The 22,331-nt window shown below is 43.6% G+C and overlaps 1 protein-coding gene across 1 annotated transcript in view; it reads right to left on the bottom strand.

The window, feature by feature from the left end:
* LOC6537784 overlaps positions 1-22,331 on the bottom strand; it is a 45,327-nt gene that overhangs the window by 22,795 nt on the left and 201 nt on the right. The window contains exons 2-5 of the mRNA XM_015193029.3: positions 9,284-9,672; positions 4,852-5,054; positions 3,441-3,870; positions 2,780-3,130 (exon numbers count right to left, since the gene is read on the bottom strand). Coding sequence (XP_015048515.1) covers positions 2,780-3,130; positions 3,441-3,870; positions 4,852-5,054; positions 9,284-9,414 — 1,115 coding nt within the window. The 5' untranslated portion in view covers positions 9,415-9,672. The remainder of the gene's footprint in view (positions 1-2,779; positions 3,131-3,440; positions 3,871-4,851; positions 5,055-9,283; positions 9,673-22,331) is intronic.

Here is a 22,331-nt window from a genome sequence, read left to right as displayed (position 1 = left end):
TTGGAAATTTATTTATAAATGAAAGGATTGTTTTTGACAGCCGAGCTACAATAAAACCAATCGTAAATTAAACTGGTCAATAAATCAGCCACGAATTAAAGAGCTGTTATATACCCGATATCCTTTAGTCGACTACCGCCTTTCTGCTCGTTCGCTTTCTTAAAACACTGAAGGTTTGGTGGACCGCCTCCATCTTTGTCTTTGGCTGTTGGCTCATGAATAATGCATTCACAATTAAGCCAGTGCGGACTGGAAAAAAAACCTCAACTAAGACCCTAACTTGGGAGTTCCCACTCCCAGCTCGAATCCTGCACCCACTACCCCACTTTAACTTGGCCAACTTGGAGCTTTGCAGTTATTATTATGCGCATTGCTGCCTGCTGCTCTTGCCATTTACGTTGTTTTACTTGCGAACAAGCTCGTTTGGCTCTAAATTTAGCCATCTAACAACAACGATGGCCATATCGCAACCCAAAAAAAGAACCAGACTCCTTTCGCTTCGGTTTTGGGTTTTTGCATTTGCAAAATATCAAAGTTTAAACGCATAAAACAGTGGCATGGCTAGTGACGTTGTAGCGCCACTAGACTCACAATATTCGAGTACATATATCCTGTGTCCTGCTGTCGGACAGAGAAAGTGAAGTGAAGGCGACGGGGGGGACGCGGGCAGAGTGATGGGCAGAGTGGCCGTGTTGCAGACAGAAAGCGTTGCAATCAGTGTTGTGGTGGGGCAGTGGTGGGGGGGGGGGGGGTGGGGGTTAAAGGTCCTTTTGTACCTCCTGCGGCTTGTTTGCCAAAATGATTTTGCACTCTTGGCCATGGCCAACGCCAAGTGGTCCATTGTTCAATGCTGCAATGTGCAGAGTTCAAGGCATACTCGTAGTCCTTTCCGCTCGTAAATTGCTTAATTCCGTGCGGGGACATGTGGTATGTGGTATGTGGATTGGGGGTGTGTGTATGCGAGTATATCCTTTGGCTGCACGTCGATAAATGTGCTTGCATAATTAATCAGGACTAGTTTTGATGCGCCCACAAATCCGTTGATGCTTGTGAATTTCGAAACAACATGTGTGCCTCGATTGGGAAAACCCATTTAGAATGTATTCCCCGCGTCTCAATTATTCAATGTGGCTTAACAAAACACAAATTAAACCACAATTTAACAAGTGTGATTCGCTTTGGTCTGCTTATTGTTCGTGGCTAGTACGCAATAACGCATATATTTTATAAATAATAGCGAAATCTATATTGCACTGTGCATAGCCACTAAAATGGGCCGCCAAACAGCAAGTGCTTTAATTTAGTATATGTATTTATAATCGCAAAAACACAGAAAATCCATTTTCGGGCAAAATCCAAAATCATCATCAAAAATTGCAAAAAAAAATTGCAAAAAATATAATTATTGTTGAAAACACAGTTCGGTTGGAAATTTAATAACGAACTATGACGAGGGATGAGATTCCGTATTCGGACCAATATTTCGAATGTTCTGATCAAAATACTGATATTTATAGTCGCAAAAACCAGAAAAACGATTTATGGCTTAAATTCAAAAATCATCATTAAAAATTGCAAGAAATGTGAAAAAAATGTATTTTTTTTTTGAAAACACAGTTTGATAGGAAACTTAATTACAAACTCAACGAGGTATTACATTGCAAACATTCCAAAAAACAGAAAAACGATTTTCGGCATAAATTCAAAAATCATCATAAAAAATTTGCAAAAAATGTGAAAAAAATTTAGTTTTTTTCTGAAAACACAGTTTGATTGGAAATTTAATAACGAAATCAACGAGGTATAACATTTCATATTTGGAGCTATATTTTTAATGTTCTGATCCAAATACTGATATTTATTTAATTGTTGCACTTGTATAGTTGCGCTGTAAATTTATAATGGGCCCGGACACCGGGGCCTGTTACATACTTTTCAACGAATCTAGTATACCCTTTCACTCTACGAGTAACGGGTATAATAAAAGCATTCATGTGTATTAGTACTAATTTTGCCGTGTTGCTTAAAAACACTGATATCTACTGCCAATATTCAAGTAGTTTCCTGTTCAATATTATTCATGTATCACATATTTAAGTGAGATTATAAAGTTGTAGCATTAAGCATCCTATCTCCCCTAGATTTCAACTTAATGGGATTGTTCGAATTATTTCCTAATTAAATCCCATTCAAACTTTAGTGTGGAAAGCACCATTAAGTCCGTCTAATGCCACCTGCAAGTCAGCCAGCTGTGGTTTGATTTGTGCAACTTATCGGGTGGAGCGAGTGACGTTAATTAAGCCAGCATCCTGTGGAGGGAAGGATGAGGCAGCGGAGGATAAAGTTGCTCCGGGCGTGTTAATCTTGCGACTGCATGTGTCTCCATTAGCCCGCCCGTGAGGCGTAACGAATAAAGACAAATGCGACACTCGAACGCAGAGCAGGCTGCTGTCCTGTCATCAAGTCCGTCCATCCAACCATTCATTCATCCATCCATCCATCCATCCATCCATCCATCCATCTGTCCATCCAGCCGTCCATCCAACCTGCCCTCCGTCCCTGTAAACCAACTAACCATGCAGCTAACCAGCCAGCCTCATGTGGCCGGCCATTAGGTGGCGCAGCCAGAGACACACGACCGAGATCAGCTTTCCAGCTTGAGGGCGTAAATGAAATTAGCTAATTGCACCAGCTCGCCACCAACATTGCCACCAGCAGTCAGGCAGCGGGGCAGTCAAGGTGAAAGTTGACAGGAATGCCGTAAATTACGTATACGCACCTCTCCCAGGACAGACGACGTGGCGCCTCCTCGCCAAGTCCCAGACCCAATCCTCTGCCCAGACTCTGGACCGCATTGTCAGCCATGGGCGGTGGCTGCAGATTGGACCTGCCTGCCAGCGTGCTTGATTGATGCAGCAATTTGGCCAGACGCGTGAAGGTCGTGCTCGAGCCAGATGCAGAACCAGAGCCACATCCAGATCCAGATCCGGAGCTAGCTGACTCCGCCAGCGGCATCTCGTGAAGCGTGTGCTCCCTGGCCATTGGAGTGGAGGCTTCCGAGGAGGCGGCTGCTCGCTTTCGAGCTGCCAGGCGATAGGCTCGTGCGGCCACCACATGAGGAGCCGGAATCCTGTAAGGGAAGTTTGTAAACTTTATAATGAAATATGCAGAAAATTATGCAACTTATGTATTTCTATATTTCTGTTAGTTGTTAGCGAAAGTTTGCCTTGACTAACTTAATTACACATATCTTTCACTGATTAAACTAGTAAGTAGAGTAACTAAGTTCTAAAACAATCAGTGCAGAACTTCAACTTTTGCCGGACTTGGACAGCTGTTATCGCACTAATTTCTGTTCTTTGTTCGTTCCGTTTGGGTAAAATCCCCACTTCGGATTTTCTAATTAAGGGCTAATGCAGGTGCTCCATCACTTTACCCACCTGAGGAGCAGGGAGCCATCCGCGTGGCACTCGAAATCATCGGAGAGCTGGAACAGCGAGCTGTCCCCCAGGTGCTGCAGCATCTGCTGTTGCTGCAGTTGCTGCTGATGCTGCTGCTGATGCTGATGCTGATGCAACTGCTGCTGCTGCTGCTGGTGATGATGGTGCGAATTCTGATGTTGGTGCGGCGTGCTGCCCGAGGACTTTCGGCGATAGACCAAATTGCTATCGTCTTTGGGCAAATTCAATGATTTCACCATCAGCGTGTTGTTGTTGTTGGCCAAATGTGAATTGTTGTTGTTGTTGCTGCTGGCTGGATTGTTGTTGCTGCTGCTGCACATGTTGCTGTTGTTGGTGGCACGTGTGAGCAGCGACCAACGATGGCCACTGGCACTGCCACTGCGGCTTTTGCTGCCCAGCAAACGCTCGTCTGAATGCGAAAATCGGATAAAAATAAATCTGGGTAAATATATGGCTTTTACATGTCTATATGCATTGGCGCTATCATATGCTATGAGCACAAATATCTATGTGTGCTGAAAACCTGTCAAATGCTCTTAATTACTTATTCTGTTGGTCCAACATGCCAAGTCCACAAACATTTGTTGTACTACCAATGCCACAGAAAATTGTTCAAAACGTTTTCATTATTATCCTTCCTTATTTGCAGCACATGAATTGGCTTTAAGGTTTTCCGGGAAATACAATTTCTTGGAGGAACCTTAATTAAATTCTATGATTTTCTGACTATTAAGTTAACGTATTTCTTGTGTAAAAAGGGCTTTGTAAGTCAGGCTTTATTAAATATATTTGTTAAAGTTTCTCTCTCTCTCTGAACAGCTGGTTATTTCGCTTGTATTCATGCATTTTTTGTAGCACACTTTACTGCGCTGAAATTGTATTTAAATTGGCTTCACTCTTTGCTCAATTAGTTAATCGAATCTGACCATGGTCATGTTGCCATGAAAATGTATTCATGCATTCAATGACCAGAAAGTGAAAGGTTTCAAGAGCTGGCAGACTGTAGTATACCTACATGCCTTTAAAAGCAGCTCTCTCTTCAATCAGCTGACAAATATGTGTGAGGAAATTATTGAAAGCCCTTGACCTGATTCGAATTTCTATCTGAATTGAATTGAAATTAAGTGAAGTATTTAAGGAAATAAAACACAGTTGTTGGTCTCTCTATTCAGCTTTAATCAACTTACTAGTGATATTTTATTCATTGTATTGAGAAACCTCATGATTGTCATTACTTATGCAACATTAACCTATCATATGGCATTTATGATTAATTGCAGTGTGCCAGCAAATGAATAAAGTGCAAAGAATAAGCTTTATTGTCCCACGACAGTTTTTTTATATATAAATTAAGCCATTGCGAATAAAAAAAAAAACGTAGAGTACGCACCCAACTGAAATGTTTGCTTATCCGTGTGCAGCGAGACGACCGGAAGTCCTGGCACAATAATGGCGGGCAGTGTGCGCGACCGTAACAATGGCGGCGGCAACTTCCGGCTGCCTGGTCGCGATTGTGACCCACAGCCACCGCCACCACCCGCACCACCGGCGCCACCCGCACCACCCGCCGCTGCGGCGGCACTTTGCTGGGCTCTGAAATGAAAGAGAAAGAGAGAGCGAAAGAGAAGGTGGTGAATGTATGAAGAAAGGGTGCGGAAGAGGCAAAGAAAGTGACAATAATAAGTTAATGCTATTATTTATTAAGTGCGACGAGTCGGGAGTGTCAGCAAGCAAATGCAATTACTTCCCGTCCTCATTGCACAGCTCCATGCCATTTCCGTTTCATTTGCATGCGCCATCGCTCCCCTTGCGCCCATATGTGCTTTATACACTGCGCAAAAATGTTTAACACCTATTGCATAGTTTCCATAACGATTGATGCTGCTTTTCAAAGATTTTGTAAGAGTGCAAATACTTTTATATTACATTATTTAAAATACTGCATTAAAAAGAGCAGCTACATCCTCTGTTCATATAAATTATACATTGTTTTAAGAAAAACAGGGAATTTAAAATTATCTCCGCCCACTTAACATTTGATTAAACGCGTTTCCTGCGGCACGCCGTTGTGTCAAGAATTTAATTTGTTTATTACTTGCAACCCGTGTGCGTTGAAAGAGTGTCATTGTCAGCTGTCAGCTGTGCGCCTTTTTTTTTTGCGCCGCTCGCTTGTGAATTACATTTGATTGTTGTGTGGAAATTACTTTCCACACCTCACCTATAAAGCCCCCTATAAAATCCATTCTCCTATCACTCGGCTGCCTGCGACAGCTGTGAGTTACCCGCCAGCACGAATTTTCCATGATGAAACGATGAAACGATGAAACCCTTGGCAGTTTTGCAGCCTGATGTGTGTGATTGAATTCCTGGCACTCGAACTCGATTCCCAACTTGACGCCTACAACAGATGCGTCTGTCCAGGTCCTCCTCCTCCGCCGGCAATTGTCAGTCCAATGGAACAGCTCCACCACCCAAACACCCAGCCAACCACCCAACCAACCACCCCACCACCCACTTACCACTTGAACTATACACACACGTAGTACATGTGTATGTGCATGCAATAAAAAGCAAAAAGAGTACGAGATCTGTGTATGCTAACAAAAAAAGGAAAACTTTTTATTTGATTTATTTCTGACTTTGACATTTGGCCAAGGCGCCCGAATATCTGCCACACAATCCAACAACAACTTCCCTCCTGCCATATTGATGATGATGGTGGGATAGCAGGATGCAAGGATGGCAGGATGCCAGGATGCCAGGAGGGACTGTCAAACGAACAGAAATCAGCAAAGTTTTTGCCACCCAGAGGCATTTACAAGATGCCAGCTAGGGACAACACATTCAATTGCACCGCCATCGCAAAGAGCTGCATCCGCATTTAGTCCCTTTCCATATCACAAATGGAAACGACAGCCAAGTTGCAGCTAAAGGCATGTAAGCAATTTATCTGCGTCCTTGCAACCAAAGGAGTGTGCGACGAAACAACGGCGTACAACTTGAGAAAACTGGCGAAACACTTAGTTAATGCTGCCAAAAGAGCAACATATTCAGCACACAATGTCCACACATAAATAAAGGCGAAAATTACATAATGCGCTGGCGAAATAAGTTAAAGTTGTGAGGGCACACGAGGTCCTTTTGTTTTTATGGCACACGGAGAAAAATAATGTGGCAAATCAATAACGTTTACATACTAGAAATATCTAAAAAGGCATAGAAAATGTAAGTAATAAAATGATATGGAGTTTAAATTCATTGAAGTATGCTGATTGCAAAATTATAAAATTATAAGCATAGCCATCAAAGCAACCAAATATTTATATAATAAAGCTCATAGTTTAAAGGAATACATTTGCATTAAAATAATTTGAAATAGTCTACAGAACTTCAATTCCATTTAAGTTCAAGCACAAAGTGTTCATTCTATTCATATGTACAATATGTAATGTCTATGTGTTCCAGAGCTAGTGTTTTATTACCCTTTCAGCATTTATTGCATCTTCTCAAATGGAAACAGACTATCCGTAAACCAAATTAGCGCCTAATTCGGTGAAATATTTTCGCTGTGCAGCTGTAGAGGCTTGAGGTTCGCCGTCGGCGCTTTCGGTGGTGCTGAGTGGCAAACACAAAGGGGCACATACGAGCCAAAGGAGGAGGCAGGATAATGCCGCAGCACCCACTAAAGGCAAGCTGTTACAGGACGCAGCAGGGCGCTTCAAAGCGCAACAAAGCCAGCTTGGCAGAGCTGTGAAAGCGGAGGTTTCTGGGGGTGAGCGACCTGGCGGCACAGCCCACTCACATAACTCAAAGCGGATCTACATAATTGACGTGAAATACTCGTAAACGTAAATCGTACATTACCCCCACATGTGTGAGGGACTAGGAATATCCCGTAAAAAAAGGTTAACATGCTGCGGGAATTACTGGGAAAAGTGCTTTAAGATGGGCTCTGCATACAACTTTACACCCCGATAATGAAGAGGTGTGATATTTAATGAGCCAGAGGCGCCAGAGTGTGCAGATCAAAGGGTTATGAAAATACTACTTTTGGTGGCAAGGATAATCCAACGATTACCGTCATTTCCGAGTTTTTCGGGTATTCTGTTGGCACCTCACACGAGCAAAACTAATAAAGTTCTTTAAGCCGACATACTGGCACATTAGCATCAGCTACGACAACATTCCTGTCTCATTTCGTGCCTCGTTTGTGTGTAAAAAGGCCAACTAAGCCGAAAGGCTTTGCCAAATTACGCATACGCACTGTGTGCGCCCTGTAATCCAGCAACTGTATGAGTGTGTGTGTGTGTTTGTGTGTCTGTGTGTGTGTGTGTGTGTGTGTGGTGTGCCTTTGGTGTAATTGCACTTGCTGCTGTGTTTACATGTGCGTGCATAATTAGAGCAAATGTTGTTCGTGTAATCAAATCATCGAAAGGCGGTCCCTTTTGTCAGCCCAAAGGACACCCGGCCACGCCCCCATTTAAAAGGGGGCGAGCAAAAGAGGTTAAGGGTGCTGAACTTCAGGCTAAGTGAGTGAACTTTAAGCGGAAACCCACTTGAACATTCGCCAGGAAACGGGTTGCTCGTGCCTAATTGAGTTTGCCGCTTGGCATTCTTGCGCTAAGCAAATGTTGAGCATCCGAATGCCAGGATATAAAAAGCATTTTCATTACGCAGCACTGCAGTATGGCGAAAAGGAAAAAAGCTGGAAAATTCCTACTCTTTTCTCCTCTTTGCAGCAAGCTGTGCAATAAACTGCGTTGGAGAGAACAGGCGAAATCGGGGATAAACATAGCTGCGAATCTCTAACGAGCTGCTGCCTTTTTCCCAGCAGCAAGCAAATGAGCAATGGCATTGGCACGTGCATGGGAATCGAGATTGGTGTGCCACGCCCCCATCGGCACCTTGCCACGCACACGCACCCAAAACGCCCACCAAAAACACTTGGCCGCTGTGGCTCCACGAGGTATACATATATATTTATCAGCTACTTTTCGGGGGTCCTTCAAATGCCGCATCCTGGCCACCAAATGCATTTGCCGCAGCAGCTGAAAACTAAGCTGAAAGTTGGCTCAAATGCAAGTACCTGAAAGCTGCTTTCTAGCCATTTCCGCTGGGTATTTGGCAATTTGCAGTACTGTACACATGCTCAAGTTAAAGAGTCTTTAAGTTGCCACAAATTGCTGTGGAACTCTGAAAAGGTTTTGTGGCATATTTCACAGCTTGAATGCAAATAGTAAACTTAATTCCTAGAAATGTGAATGGCAAACGCTTGGATTAAAAACCATGTAAAGGAAAAGTTCCTTTATGGTGAGCAGGAATTTTGCGTATTTTTTTATTATGCCAGTTTAGTTTCAGGAAAAGCTTCTTTTCTTTCCTTGAAGTGTTTTGTGTGTGTTATCTTACGCATATTTATACATTCAAGATAATTTAGAACCAGCTTTTATTTTGCTGATTATAATCTACGTTCCAATAATTCAACAAAAAAGGCACAAAATAAATCTTTCTAGTGAAAATATATTATATAATAGCCTGCGAAAATGCACCATTAAAACATGCTGCATTGGGCAGCGAAATTGGATTTAGTTTCGGACCGCGCACATTGATTGGCAACTAAATCGCTTTTGATTGCGGCCCAATCCGCTTTCAATCCGCCGTTCAAACAGACTGTTAATTCTGTTTGCCTTCGGCTGGCAGACAATTCATTGCGATGGAAATCCGGCAAATCCCGACAAGAGTTTTCCCCCCCCGTACCATAGTACTATAGTACTATACCCGATTACCCCCTGCGGTGGCTAAGTAATGGCAAACATTCGACTTACTGTCGCTCCTTGCGCTGCTGTCGCTTCTTCTTGAACACTTTCCTGACGCGCAGCAGAAGGAAGGCGGCCCGATCCACGGAGAGGGTGGTGCCGCTTTTCTTCGCAGGACCTGCTGCTGCCTCCTGCTCCATGTTGCTGCTGGCTGTTGGCGACTGCTGCTCCTGCTCCTGCTCCTGCTCCCGGCTAGAATCCTGCTGCGGCTGCTGCTGCTGCTTGCTGTTTGGTGTCCCTGTGCGTTGGCTGGTTATTTTGCTTTTACTTGTAAGCCGGCGATGGCGCTTATGACAAGTTGCGCCAGCATGGCTGGCATTTGTATGCTCCTGGCGTAGTCCTTTGGCTGCTGGTTTTCTCACTTTTGGCTTTTACACTAATACCTGCACTATGCCCATCTTAGAACCAAGGAAGGGGAAATGGTTAGATGCGGTACATGGTTATATCTATGCGCACACACGCGTCGATTTACATATCCTGGCAGGACCTGCACGTGTTCCCAGCTGCCTCGTTGCCCCGTTGCCACGTTGCCACGTTGCCTCGTTGTCTGTACAATTGCGTGCCAAGGAGCAAATAACATTTTACTTACTTGTCGCAGCACCGCACCACTTTCACCACATTCACCCACCCAACCTGCCTGCACCACCCCAAAACAGCGGAATATCCACTTCGTCGACATTACGCATACGCCGCGTAAGCATTCATATGATATTGTTTTATTTATGATCTGCTGTTATGGCTGCTTAGGTAAGTTGTGAATTTCTCTGCGTTTTACGCATTTCCATAAACGAATTTCCCCCAGCCAAGACCCCAAGGACATTTGTCTTGACACATTCCCCGTTTTCTTCCTTTTGTGTCAAATAAAAATTGAAATTTATGTGGCTTTCGGAATGCGACTTTAACAAAGTGCCACAAAGTGAGCATAAACTTTAAGGGTTTTCTTTTTGGGTTTTATTTTTGGGTCATTCGATGAGTTTTCTTTGAATTTTCTTTGAATTTTCCCTCATTATCACTTTCAGTTCCATCAGCATGCTCATTGTCAGCTTCATTATCATAATCGTACCTTTTTCCAGATCAATTACGGATTAACTGTCAAGTTTATTGGTGTGCAAAAGGGGGAAAAGGTAATCCCCGGAATACCCGACAATGCTCACAGCATAAACCTCAATGTCCTGAATGTCTTGAACGCCCCCATTCTCTGTCCATTTTCCACCTGGCTGTCGGTGGTGACTTCTAAGTGAGCTTGAGTGGATTTTGAAAACATTTCCAGCACTCAGTGTCTCAGGACACGGGACTGAAACTCAAACTCACATGCAGGCAGTGAGACAGTGAAGCTCTGTGTCTCTGTGTCTCTGTGTGCGACATTCATCCTTGACAAAAGGATAAGAAATTGCTGCGCAGCCAAAAAGCGTTGCCAACTTGAGGGACATGCCGCAAAAGGCGACTTATCGGCTAACTTAATATTGACTTATTTGCTCGCTGGCAAACGAAAACTATTTACTAGCTGACATTTGGGAGTCCTGCCAATTCGGTGATGGTAGGTAGCTATCCATGACTAAGTCCTCAGACTGCGGATAAATGATTACGATGTGGAATTTGGGTCACTCACAGATGAAGCTGATGAAGAAACTTGGCCAACTGAATTGCGGATGAGCTGCGAGGCTCAAAAATAATTGCCCAAGCTGAATCACTCTTGATGAGGGTGATGACGTTGGGGCATCCAAGCAATTATATCTTGATTTGATAATCACAGCCGGAAGCTTTCATATCCAGATGGAATGTCAGAGTCACGCGCCATCCAGAGACAAAAAGATGAGTTGGGAAAATTCTCAAGCTGGAGATAGATTGAGCATAGAGGAATGTGTAGCTGCTATCGGATATTTGATTGCTTCTACGATTGATTACGGGCCATAAACGAAGTTCTAATGAATTAATAAAAGCACAGAAATAGTGCATAAAATGTTAGTCTAGCCTGGGATTAAATTTGAAATTCTATCAGTTGTTTATGTCGAGGGGTAAACTGTTTACGAAGTGCAAATTAAGTTTGGCAACTTTCAGGTAAAACTTTGAAAGGCATTCCGAGAATACAGAAACATTATTTGATGTTATCCAAAACCAGCGACAGAACCAGCAGAACCACAAAGCCAAAGATACACTGCTGACCACCACCAACAGCAGTTGACGCAAGGATTAATTTCCGAAATATCACAGAGTGCAGGAGACATTGGCTTTCGGTCCTTTTGCTTCCCGAGCATGGCATCGAGTTAATTGAATGTCATGGCAAGCTCCGTCGCTGATTGGAACCAGGCTGGGATCCCGTATCCTGTATCCTGAATCCTGTAGCCTGAATCCCCAGTACTGGAAGCCAACAGCACGTGTCTCTGCCACCGTTGCAAGTCATTTCCGACACGCCCCAAGCTGCTGCCTCTGGCTTAGATTGCGCAATTTGACTTTAAAGTCAATCATTTCGCGCTTCAAGTCCTGCTGATTTCGCTGCTCCTGCTGCTCCTGCTGCTCCTGCCGCTCCTGCTGCTGCTGTCGATGGTGTATGTGGCACAGGACGATAAACGACACATCCCGGACAGGTGGAGCTGGAGCTGGAGCTGGAGCCGGGCCAACCACAACCACATCGGTGGCACGTCACTTGCAACGCTTCCGCTGTTGATTTATTCGCCATTACCGGAACGCCGGAACGTGACCGGTTGCGTCTCAGCATCGGGTGGCCAGGATGCCATAATTAAATAACAATTTGCCAGCGAACACCAAAGGGGCGGTGGATTGCGACTGCGACTAGGACTAGCAGCTGAACCTGAACCTGAAGCTAAAGCAGGAGCAGCAGCAGGAGGAGGCGCAGCACAGCACCAGCTTGTCGCAGGACACCCAAAGGACATTCGCACATGTGCGTCGATGGGCGGCAGAGGAGAGAGGTGCGGCATTAAGCATTGAGCATTAAGAGCCGGGATCTGACATCAAGTGCCTGGCATAAAGCGAACCAACTCCCTTTATGTTCCAGCATTGCGAGAAGGAAGCCGAGCTGCGCACTTTGCCTTTGCATCATTTTTTATTCGGCACAACAAGGCGCTAAGCTGGCAAGCAAACATGTACAAGAGTACGCTTACACAGTTGTTAGCGGTAAATTAGTGACTTTAAGGAATATTATCTGCATGTTTGCATAACAATCTAAATGGAGTTGGGTTGCCTACATTTGAATATTATACTCAACGTGCTATATACACATAAAATGTTGCCTATACTCCTTGGAACTCCTTTTGAGTTATAAGCAACCTTAAAAGTATCTTAAAGATACCTCGAACATCTAAACTGCAAGTATCTAACAGTAGACTTTGTATAGCATATACCTCCCTTATTAGCTGATAGATATTTTCTTTACCACCACTAGCATTTCGACCGCGTCTGTGGCCGCCCAATTTGTTTTCCATTTAGTGTCCAGCTGGTTCAGACATCTCCAGAGAACGAGGGCCGGAAATGAGTGCAAATTTATGCAGAAAGTAATTAAAAGAACCGTTGTCCGGCTACATTTCCCGGCCCAGTTCTCTGCTCGTGGTTCGATGGCAAGGGGGGGGGGGGGCGGGATGAGGCTGTGGGGGGGCGGTAGTGGCTGAGGGGGGCGTGGCCTCCATTGTGCAGGAGCTTTGAGATGTTTTTAACGATTTGTTTGCGCTCATAAAAGTAAAATTTAATGAAGTTGCAGCATAAAAGGCGCATAAACACGAGCCAAGTGGCTCCCTGACCTTTGTCCTTTGTGCTGTTTTGCCATCTCTGTCTGCTGCATGCTGCTGTCCCTGTTGCTCTCACTGTCCAAACGAGCAAAGTGGTTTCGCTGAGTGTTTGTCACTGTCTTAATTACTTGGCTTTGTGTCTCATTGTTCGCTGACCACGAAGGCAAATACCAGGGGCTCCTTAAGCCAACGAGCTGTTCAGCTTCTGCCTCGTGATTCTTCCTGCCACACCTCCTACACCCATAGACATCACCTGCTAAGCTTTTAACACCCAACTCCCTCTACGAATTTTTCCCAGGTGGGTGGTGGCAGCGAAAAGTACAATCAATTCGATTCAGCTTTACACGAAACAAACCCCACAGGAACTCGGAATCGAGAGGAACGCCCATCTAATTTACAGGACTAATTGTCAACAGTATTCAGCTTTGTGTGTGTGTGCCAGCCAGGACATTGTGTAATTCCTTCCCTAATTTGCGTGGAACAAGCAAAATGGTTTTGGTTATAAGCTGACTTAAGCTTTTAATGTTTCATCTTGACTTGCAAATGTTCACGCTTTATGTGCACGAAATTGCTACTTCAAGATGACTTAAATTGCCACACTTTTACGCACATTTATTTTAAAATTCTAATCAAATTAAGCTAAAGATTCATAGAACTTGCACAGCAGTTTCCTGCTGTAAAAGGCTCCTTAGTTAGTTATTAAAAAATTCTATGCTTATATTAAATTAAAACCAAAACCTTAGAAACTTCTAGTACCAGAAATCCTTTTCATCAAACAATTTGTGGCTAATTTGTTTTCGCATCCAACGACATGTGGCAAGGCTTAAGTTTTGTTCCCATAGACAACTGGGAAACATGAGAGGCTACAACGGCAGGACTTTGTCTGCCTTCCTCCACCAAACTGCACCGAAATCTAAGCCCAGTATTCTCGATACCTGGCCAGCCAAAAAAGAGCCAGCCAGCCCAAGAAGCCCATTGTTTTTTCGGCAGACTGCCCCCCAGGGCTGCATGTATATTCTTCAGATACTGACATAGTACGTCTTTCCCAGCTTTCCCAGCTTCCCCAGCTTTGCCACTTGACCTGCCACACCCCAAAATCCAATTCACTGCTTGTTCGTCGCCCATTGTCTGGCCATGTCAAGTCAGTCAGCTGCCACAAGAGAAAGGAATGTATGGCCTTATCTGCGTGCCTCCATGGCCTACAGAATTAGCACTTAAGTACTATTTTCCAGTGTAAATAGCCGGGCCAACAAAAGCCGTTAAAACAAAGCACGGCAAGCAAGGCGCGATGAGCGTTAATAATGCGGATGAAATGCGACATGTTAACAAGGCGACGCCTCGAGAGGATTGGGCTTGGGATTGGGATTACACGGCGGTGTCTGAGTCTGCTGCGGATTCCTGTTTTACCCAAAAATTTACATCCATTTGAATGGGGCGACAGGGCGAGCAACTAAATGAAAGCAGCGCAACGGGCGAGTTAGACACATATTAGACAACGGGGCGTATGAGTGTTGTGCGCAAGTTGTTTTCACTGCAAGTGGTGGCGAGGGGACGAGGGGGTGGTGTCCAGCCTTGAAGTGTATTTATACGCCCTGCGTTTGGGCACTTGTGTGTCCTGCCCCTCGTCTGACTTGGCATTCAGCCGACATTTATGGTTCAAGTTGCCAAGTTCTGTTTTCTCTGCCTGAAATTGTATGCCGCCATTGACTGGCCGTGTAGTTTTGTCTCTGGCCAAATGGCTTTCGGGTCCAGGACATTCAGCCCGCCGGCAAAGCTGGCATAGTGGGGCAAATAAGGAGAGGGGGGCAAAGGTTGCACAGATTTCATGGCTGGCTGCATGCAGCTGGCGAAAAACAAACAAGCCAACAAAGAAGCCAACCAACGCTGGGCAACAATAACAAAGAAAGCTGGACAGTAAAAACCAGCTAAGTGCATAGTTTACATTCGCAATTAACATTCTCCAGGGTGCTTTACTACGGCATTATGGGCATAAAGCATGGGTCGTAAAGAGTTTAGTCTTAAAATTCCATTAATTTTTAATGCATTAAACTTAACATTGGGTGACTTGTGTTCAAAATGTTTTCCAAAACATTTCTACATCCAATTGGCTGTGAGCAATCACTTTAAATTCCAACTTTGGAGATAAACAAGTGAAACTTCAACCTTATCTGAGTGAGAAGTAAAATGTCACAGAAAATGCCAACTCTGAACATTTATAGCTCAGAAAAGAGCGACCCAAGTGCGCCACTTTAAATTTCATTTCCTTTGAAATTCGATTAACAAATTTCCTTCAACTTTTAAGTTGCATTTCGGATGGCAGTTCGAACTTCGAACCTTTAAGGCGGCAGAGAGCTGACGAGTTTCGAGTTTTGAGTTTGTGAAAAATTCACTTAGGCCAACTTTTACTGTCTATTCAATATGGATGAGTGAATGAAATGGGGATGCTTTGAGAAGGCCAGCAAACACATATGCGCAGCGATGATGATGATGACGGTAAAACGCGGTGACAACCAGGCCATCACACCCCCTACAGCCCTACATTCTATGGGGCTTGGCAGGCGGGCCTTGAAAAATTACATGCTTTTAAATTGAAATTTCAGACTGAAAGCGGCAACGGAGCACAAAATAGCCGAGGATACCAGAACCAGAAGCAGAAGCAGAAACATCGGGACAACGAGGCAGGACACGAACAACCGCGTGCTTGTTTATTATTTGTGGCTTTATTATTCCGGCCACTGGCCCCGGGTCATATTTTCCTTGTTTCGTACCATTTTTACTCACAATTTGCCGCGGCTAATCAACAAATGAATTGCCGTAACACATTGCGTATACGCCGCGTTGCTCCTGCTTTGTTGCACCCCCAGCATTTGCCAGTTGATTTCAGAGCAATTTTAGAGGAGCTGCGGTAATGTGTGGCTCCGGGAGCAAAATGTAATTAGAGAATCCACTGGGAGTGACTGGGATGTCTGCTCCTTGGCAAAACGAAGGCAGCGAAGTGAGTGAACCGACCATTTGACCTCAGTGGAGAAGGTGGTTGGTGGGCACTTCACCACCAGCAAGTGACCAATTGCTCTGTGGCTGAGTCCGAAGTGATTAGACGATTGATGAACGCCAGCTAATTTCGGGTTAAACTCAACGAGTGGCTAATCCTGCAATGGGATGTTTCATCGTTGGGCCGCTGTCAAAAGTGTTAATTGACAGACTAATTGAAACGGCCGCAAAAGGCAATTTGCAAATGGAATTTGAGATAAACACAATTAATGCTTCACTTTAACCCTTCGAGCGAGGCGCTCCACTGCCAATAATGAATGGGCAAAGGCAAATACAAACACAAACACGAAATTTCCATTTTGGCCTGCGTTGGCATAATTGTTAAATTAGATAGCAAGCAAGATACTGTGTTTGCATATTCGCCCTCCATTTCGGAAGTAGTGCAATTTTCAATAAAAACTGATTGGCAGCCCAAAAATCTACCAATTTCTAGACACTTCACTTGACTGGCTACCCAAAATAAATTGCATTTTGTAATTAAATTTATCCAAACCCTGGCCATACAGTACACACACCCAGAGAACCAGAGAACCAGTGTGGAAATCAAGCAAATGGGCATTTATGCTAAATACCGAATAACAATATGGCCACGGATCAACTGGGAGCGGTATAGAAATGGCCACGTGCGGCCACACGGCGTATGCGTGATGATTGGCATTGTCGGTGGGGCAAAGGCTTTTGCTCAAACGCAAATTGGCGAACGCAGCACGGCAGATAGACAGGCAACTAGTCTGTTTTCCCAAGAATAAAAAAGAGAAATGATTGGGAAATCCCCTCAAAGGCAAATATCCTTCGAGCACGTGAGATGGATAAACCGAATTGGGCGGGGGCGAAAAACAAGTCCCACGACAGCAAAAATAAAACAGATTCGCGCTTCAGTAAACAAATCCCGAGCAAGCATCGGTTTTGGGCCACATTAAAGCCGTAAGTACCAGCATCCCTACAAAGAAAAAAAAAAAATGACAGACGTTTTGTAGGCCTTCTGACTGGGGGATTCCCAATCGCCAAGCGGTTTGGTGTTCAAGTTGGCCAAATATTGACAGGGCCATGTGCGAAGTCCGCGATGCGAAGGAAAGGAGGAGGGGCGTCGGGCCTAAACGACCTACAAATGTAATTTCCCTACGAGCCAATCCACCGCCGCTCACTCAACCAAATCGATGGCAGGACTAGGCGTGCACTCAAAAAAAAAAAGGGTGCAAAGCCTGAAAGAGAAACTATCTACAAGGGAACTTACAAAGAAGTTCATTTATTTCATTCTAATGGTTTCAGTGGCTTACTTGTAAATATATACACATTCCCTTATATCCTGTTCGTAATTTACCATTTTTTTTTTTATTTTTCTCTCTGCACAGCCAAAAACAAATTCGTATTTCCAAATAGATATACAAATCAACCGCAAAACCAAATAAAGCAAGCCGAATGGAACATATTCGAGCAGAGAGGACATCAAAGGAAACTGGAGAGGTGGAAATGGGAAGCGAAAGACAATTACGTTCAATTTGAGCCACAAGGACTCTGCAGTTAAGTTCGACTTTCCTGCCATTTGGAAGCGCAACTAAAAATGAGGCAAAAGCGAGTGTAATTGTAATTTAGCTGCAGCCAAGCGAGATTAAAACAAATTGAATCGCGATTGAGTTACGTTAGTTTGGTTTGCTTATTTATACACATTTATACATATTGGATACAAATGGACGGACCTTAAGTACCATCCATATTAGAATCGCTTTTTGTTTGCTCGCGCTTTGCCTTCAACTGCAAACATTTGCAGACAAACACAAACACACACACTCATACACATACACTCACACACATTCACACACATACGCTTATGAATGGAACGAACGCCTCGGCATTATAGAGCTATTTTAGTCGGCACTCGCTCATAGTTACAGTCCAAGGTCACAGGACACGCTCCTACACACACACACTCACACACACACATACTATGTCGCCGCACACAACTGCGAAATATTTTTAAAACGAAAAAAAGCGTAGCACACTTTTCGGGGCGCCCATTTTTGACACTTCATTAGTTCGCGTGAATGAATGTTTCCGTTGTTGTACGTGCATGAAAAGCAAGCAGAAGAATAAAAATAATAATAGTAATAAAAATAATAATAATACTGCTACTGCTGCTGATGATGATGAAGAAATAAAGAAATGCGGATAAGAAGGGCAAGCAAAGTTTTTATGATTTGCCCTCGAACGAACACCTTTTGGCATTGGATGGAAATTTGCCTATAAAGTCAGCCAACTTTCCAATTGTAACCAATAACGAACAGCGTTGAATCGAAGGGAAAACTTTCTGCTGCCAAAACAGAAAACAGAGAGAGCCATTAAATCGCTACAGGCACTACGCTGGTAATCGCCGTATTGGGCCAGGGAAAAATCGTAGAAAATTCGTAGGAAAATCACAAGGCGATGGAGGGGGGTTTCAAAAGCAAGTGCTGCCAGCCAGAGTTTCACATTGATGATTTACGATGCGTCTCCGCTGGGCAACCGAGGCCATTTCCCCAGCCAGGTGGCACAAATCAATGGGCAGCGTTACCAGCTTTACCAGCTTTACCAGCTCTACCAGCTTTTCCTGCCATTGTCTTACCGCCGGAGATCCCGGGCGCAATCCAATGCACATCCCGGGCATTAATCAAGCACAAAAGTGGAGCAGACAGAGCAACCGAATTGGTAATAAGACTGCGATAAGCCCCAAGGATATCATACTAATGGTTAGGGAAAGGTCCTGCGAAATGCGCTGCTACCTGCCGCCTGTCTCCTTCGATTCTGCCCTGCTTGAAATTGTTAATATCTAAGCCGGAAATTGTGAGAATTTCACTTAGCTGGCATCTTTAATTAGCAGCGTTAATTAAAAGTATCAACGGCAAAGCGTGTAATTAAAACCGAACCGCAACAGCAGCAAAACAAAACAAAGGCACAGTAAAATGTCATTCTAATTGGCGTTCGCAATTCATATTGCATAAAAACCTGGAATAAATAAAAGAACTCAACGGTGGCCTATGAATATAAATTGAAAGTGAAATGAAGAGACGTAAAAAAAGGGAATGTAAATAAAGCGTTTGTATCAATTAAAATGAAGGCCTGTCGTTATAAAATGCTAAGCGAAGAGTAAAGCAAATTAAGTGACTAAACAAATAATATTTTTAGAAGCTTACATTGTTTTAATTCCTGTGGTTTGCCAAAAATGTGGGCTACAAAAATATTGGCATACCATTTTATTAATATTCTGTGTATCAATGAATATTCTACCACAGATTCCATTTAAATATTTAATTTTAAGTAATGCTGCAGCCCGACGGCAAACTAAAAACGCAATAAAACTGCAAACTAGATTGCCCAAAATAAGCCAAAGGCATTTTTACATACATCACATTGTATTATGCACAGTACGCGCCAGCTGCACCAATCTTCATTAATTGCATTGCAATGAACGTTGGCATTTTCGCACATATGGCAGGACAAAAAAGGCCAAGAAATGTCAGCCAGCACACAACCCATATGCAATATATACATATATGCTCATATATAGTTGGAATTCTCGGAACGCATCGCCTGCGACGTCATTGTCATGAAATACACAAATTTATTGAGAGCATGCCACATATAGCGTATATAGTACGCTGCTGCACAACATCGCACAACATCGTCCTTGGCCGGCACTTGGCATAATTTCAGAACTCCTTGTTTATATTTTTAGTGGCAATACCAATTAATCTTGGTTGTCAAGGAGCCGGGCGTCCAGAAATAGCAATTTCTATATAATTTATATAGGTAAGCACTTGTAGTATCGCATTTATATATGTATGAACTTCTGAAGTGCTGGTTGCCTGCGTAAAATGAGCACTTAATCATCGCTCGCAGATTTAATTAAATGCAGCAAAATAACAATCCAGGGAGCAGGCAGCGATATTAATCATACGCCATGTTGTCAGCTTTATGAAAAGCCTGCATAAATCTCTGCCAAGCGGCAAAATGCATTCCGGGCTAAAAAAAGTGCATGTGTGTGTGGGGCTTTTGGCAAATTGTTTCAAATGTGCGCAATTCAAACTAAATTGAGAAACCAAAAGCGGAAAAAAAAGGACGAAGCAAACGTTTTCGGGCAGCCTTTCCCTTTTGACAAATTTTAACACAAAAAAATACACTCCCCCAGCAGCATACATTTCAGTGTGTTCTGTAATAAACTGGTTTATATAAAAAGTAAAAAAAAAACAAAAAACTGCGGCTGCTAAAAAGGGGAAAAATTTGGGGCAAAAAAGAAAGTAAACAGCAGCGGGAACAAATGGCTCGTTTGGCTAACCTTTTCTGTTTGGCTGCCCTGCATTGCTTTTGTTTATAGAAAAGTTTAAATTGTGTCAATTTTTTGCTTTTTTGGCGCTCCCTCCATTGCACAAAGTTTGGGTAACAAATGAAATGTGGGCAAAAACAATTTCCGAATTCAAGACAAGGACGGCGACTTAGGACCACAAAAAGCATGGGGATGATAATGCCAAAAAGAGTATATATTTTTTGGGATGTCAGAGGTGAAAGTTGGCATTGCAGCGAAATTTGCGTATTTACCCATTAATTTCCCAGAGAGACGTTTACAAATTAAATCCCTAAACGGATAGAATGGCGGATTTTGGGGCTGAAAAGCTTCCTATCAGCATAGTTATGCTGCTCTTTACGGTTCACTGCGATCCACTGAAGCGAAAATATTTGCTTTTTTGTTGAAACACTGAAATATTGATGACACAGCGCAGATTTACCATTTGAGCACACATACATGAAAGCGAGCAGTGAACTTTGGCACATATATGAAAGAAATTCAATCAAAGTGTACCCCTTTATTACTTTATATTAATAACATTTCGTAGGATAAGATCCAATGAAATGCTTTTACGAGTCCTCATTATAATCCAATAACAAAACACTTTAGCAAACAATGAAAGCATTAATAAATGCCGAGGCGATTCATCAATCAAAAATCAGTTCGATCGATATTATTAACCCTTGAATCCATTAAACTTCCCTTAATGACTGAGGTGCTTCCGTCGTTTCCCATCATCGAAAGGACATTATTTATTGATTTATGTATTCAGTCCATTTGGGAAATTAGGTTTCAATCATTTCCAATTGATTTCTTCGTCGCAATTGAGAATTGAGAAACTTTTCCAGCCAACTTTCAGCAGCAAAATAGTTTGACGAAACGGGCAAAAAGTCTGTTCGCATGGAATGCAAATGCTCGGCATCTCCTGGTGGCCAGCAAAATCCACTGCCAAACTAATTTGTGGCCAAAACTATGTGTGCGGGGTGTTTGGGGGAGGAACATGTGCCAAAATAATACAATAGAACCAACTGAAAGTTGGTTGGGCTTAGTTGAAAAGAAAACTTTCGCCAGCCAAGAAATTAAAGTGGAGTAGGGACTTGGACTGGGACTGAGACTGGGAGTAGAAGCCCAACTTCTGGACAATATACGTGCTCCCGTGGGATCGCCAACCGTTCGGGTAAACATGTACGTATATAGGATGAGTGCGCGAAGTCAGTTTGGCAATATAAATGACGATAAATTAATTATCGGCCGATCAAGTCATTGTCGCCATTAATTATGGCCCACGATGCACGGCCCAACGGCCTTTTAATAGTTTTTCACACGCCCCCGGGACTCAGGACCTTCGGCAATTAGGATGTGAGGTGGATGGATGGAGAAGGGGAAGGGGATGAGGAGGAGTCTTGTCGAGACGCGAGATGAAATATGGCGTGAATGGGTCGAGGTTTTATGACAATGTTTGCTGGCTGAATAGCGGCAGCAACGTCTGGGCCATGAATTTAATGCGCTGCAACAGTTAATGATTTTATTGGCACTCCAGCCGCAACTTGGCTACATCTTGGGGCCAAGAAGCTGGGGAGATCGGGCATTGGGAACTGCGGATGAGAAGGGGGGGGATGTTGGAATCCTCGTAAACAGTCGGGCTGAAATTTATGACTTCGCCTCATGAATATAATCAATGTCAAGAGCGACGCCAAGTGTCGTCTGGGGATCGCACTCCCCAACGCTCGCAAACCAATCCCCCCAAGAAATCTGAGTGCCCTGACCAGACGCAAACGAATCCGGATGAGCTGTAAACGAAGTCGGGCAAATCGCTCGCCTGGCTTAAATGGCATTTCAATTTGGCACTTCCGTTTCCGCAACATCCCCCATTGCTTTCTATTGGCCAAATTCTTTGTCCGTAATGTCCTTGCCAACATTTCTGTTGGTTCAACACCGCTGGCTGACT

The sequence above is a fragment of the Drosophila yakuba genome, chromosome 3R (assembly GCF_016746365.2).
Source record: "Drosophila yakuba strain Tai18E2 chromosome 3R, Prin_Dyak_Tai18E2_2.1, whole genome shotgun sequence".
NCBI lineage: Eukaryota > Metazoa > Arthropoda > Insecta > Diptera > Drosophilidae > Drosophila > Drosophila yakuba.
The sequence above is the reverse complement of the archived record's forward strand: the minus strand, read 5'-3'. Positions and strand labels throughout refer to the sequence as shown.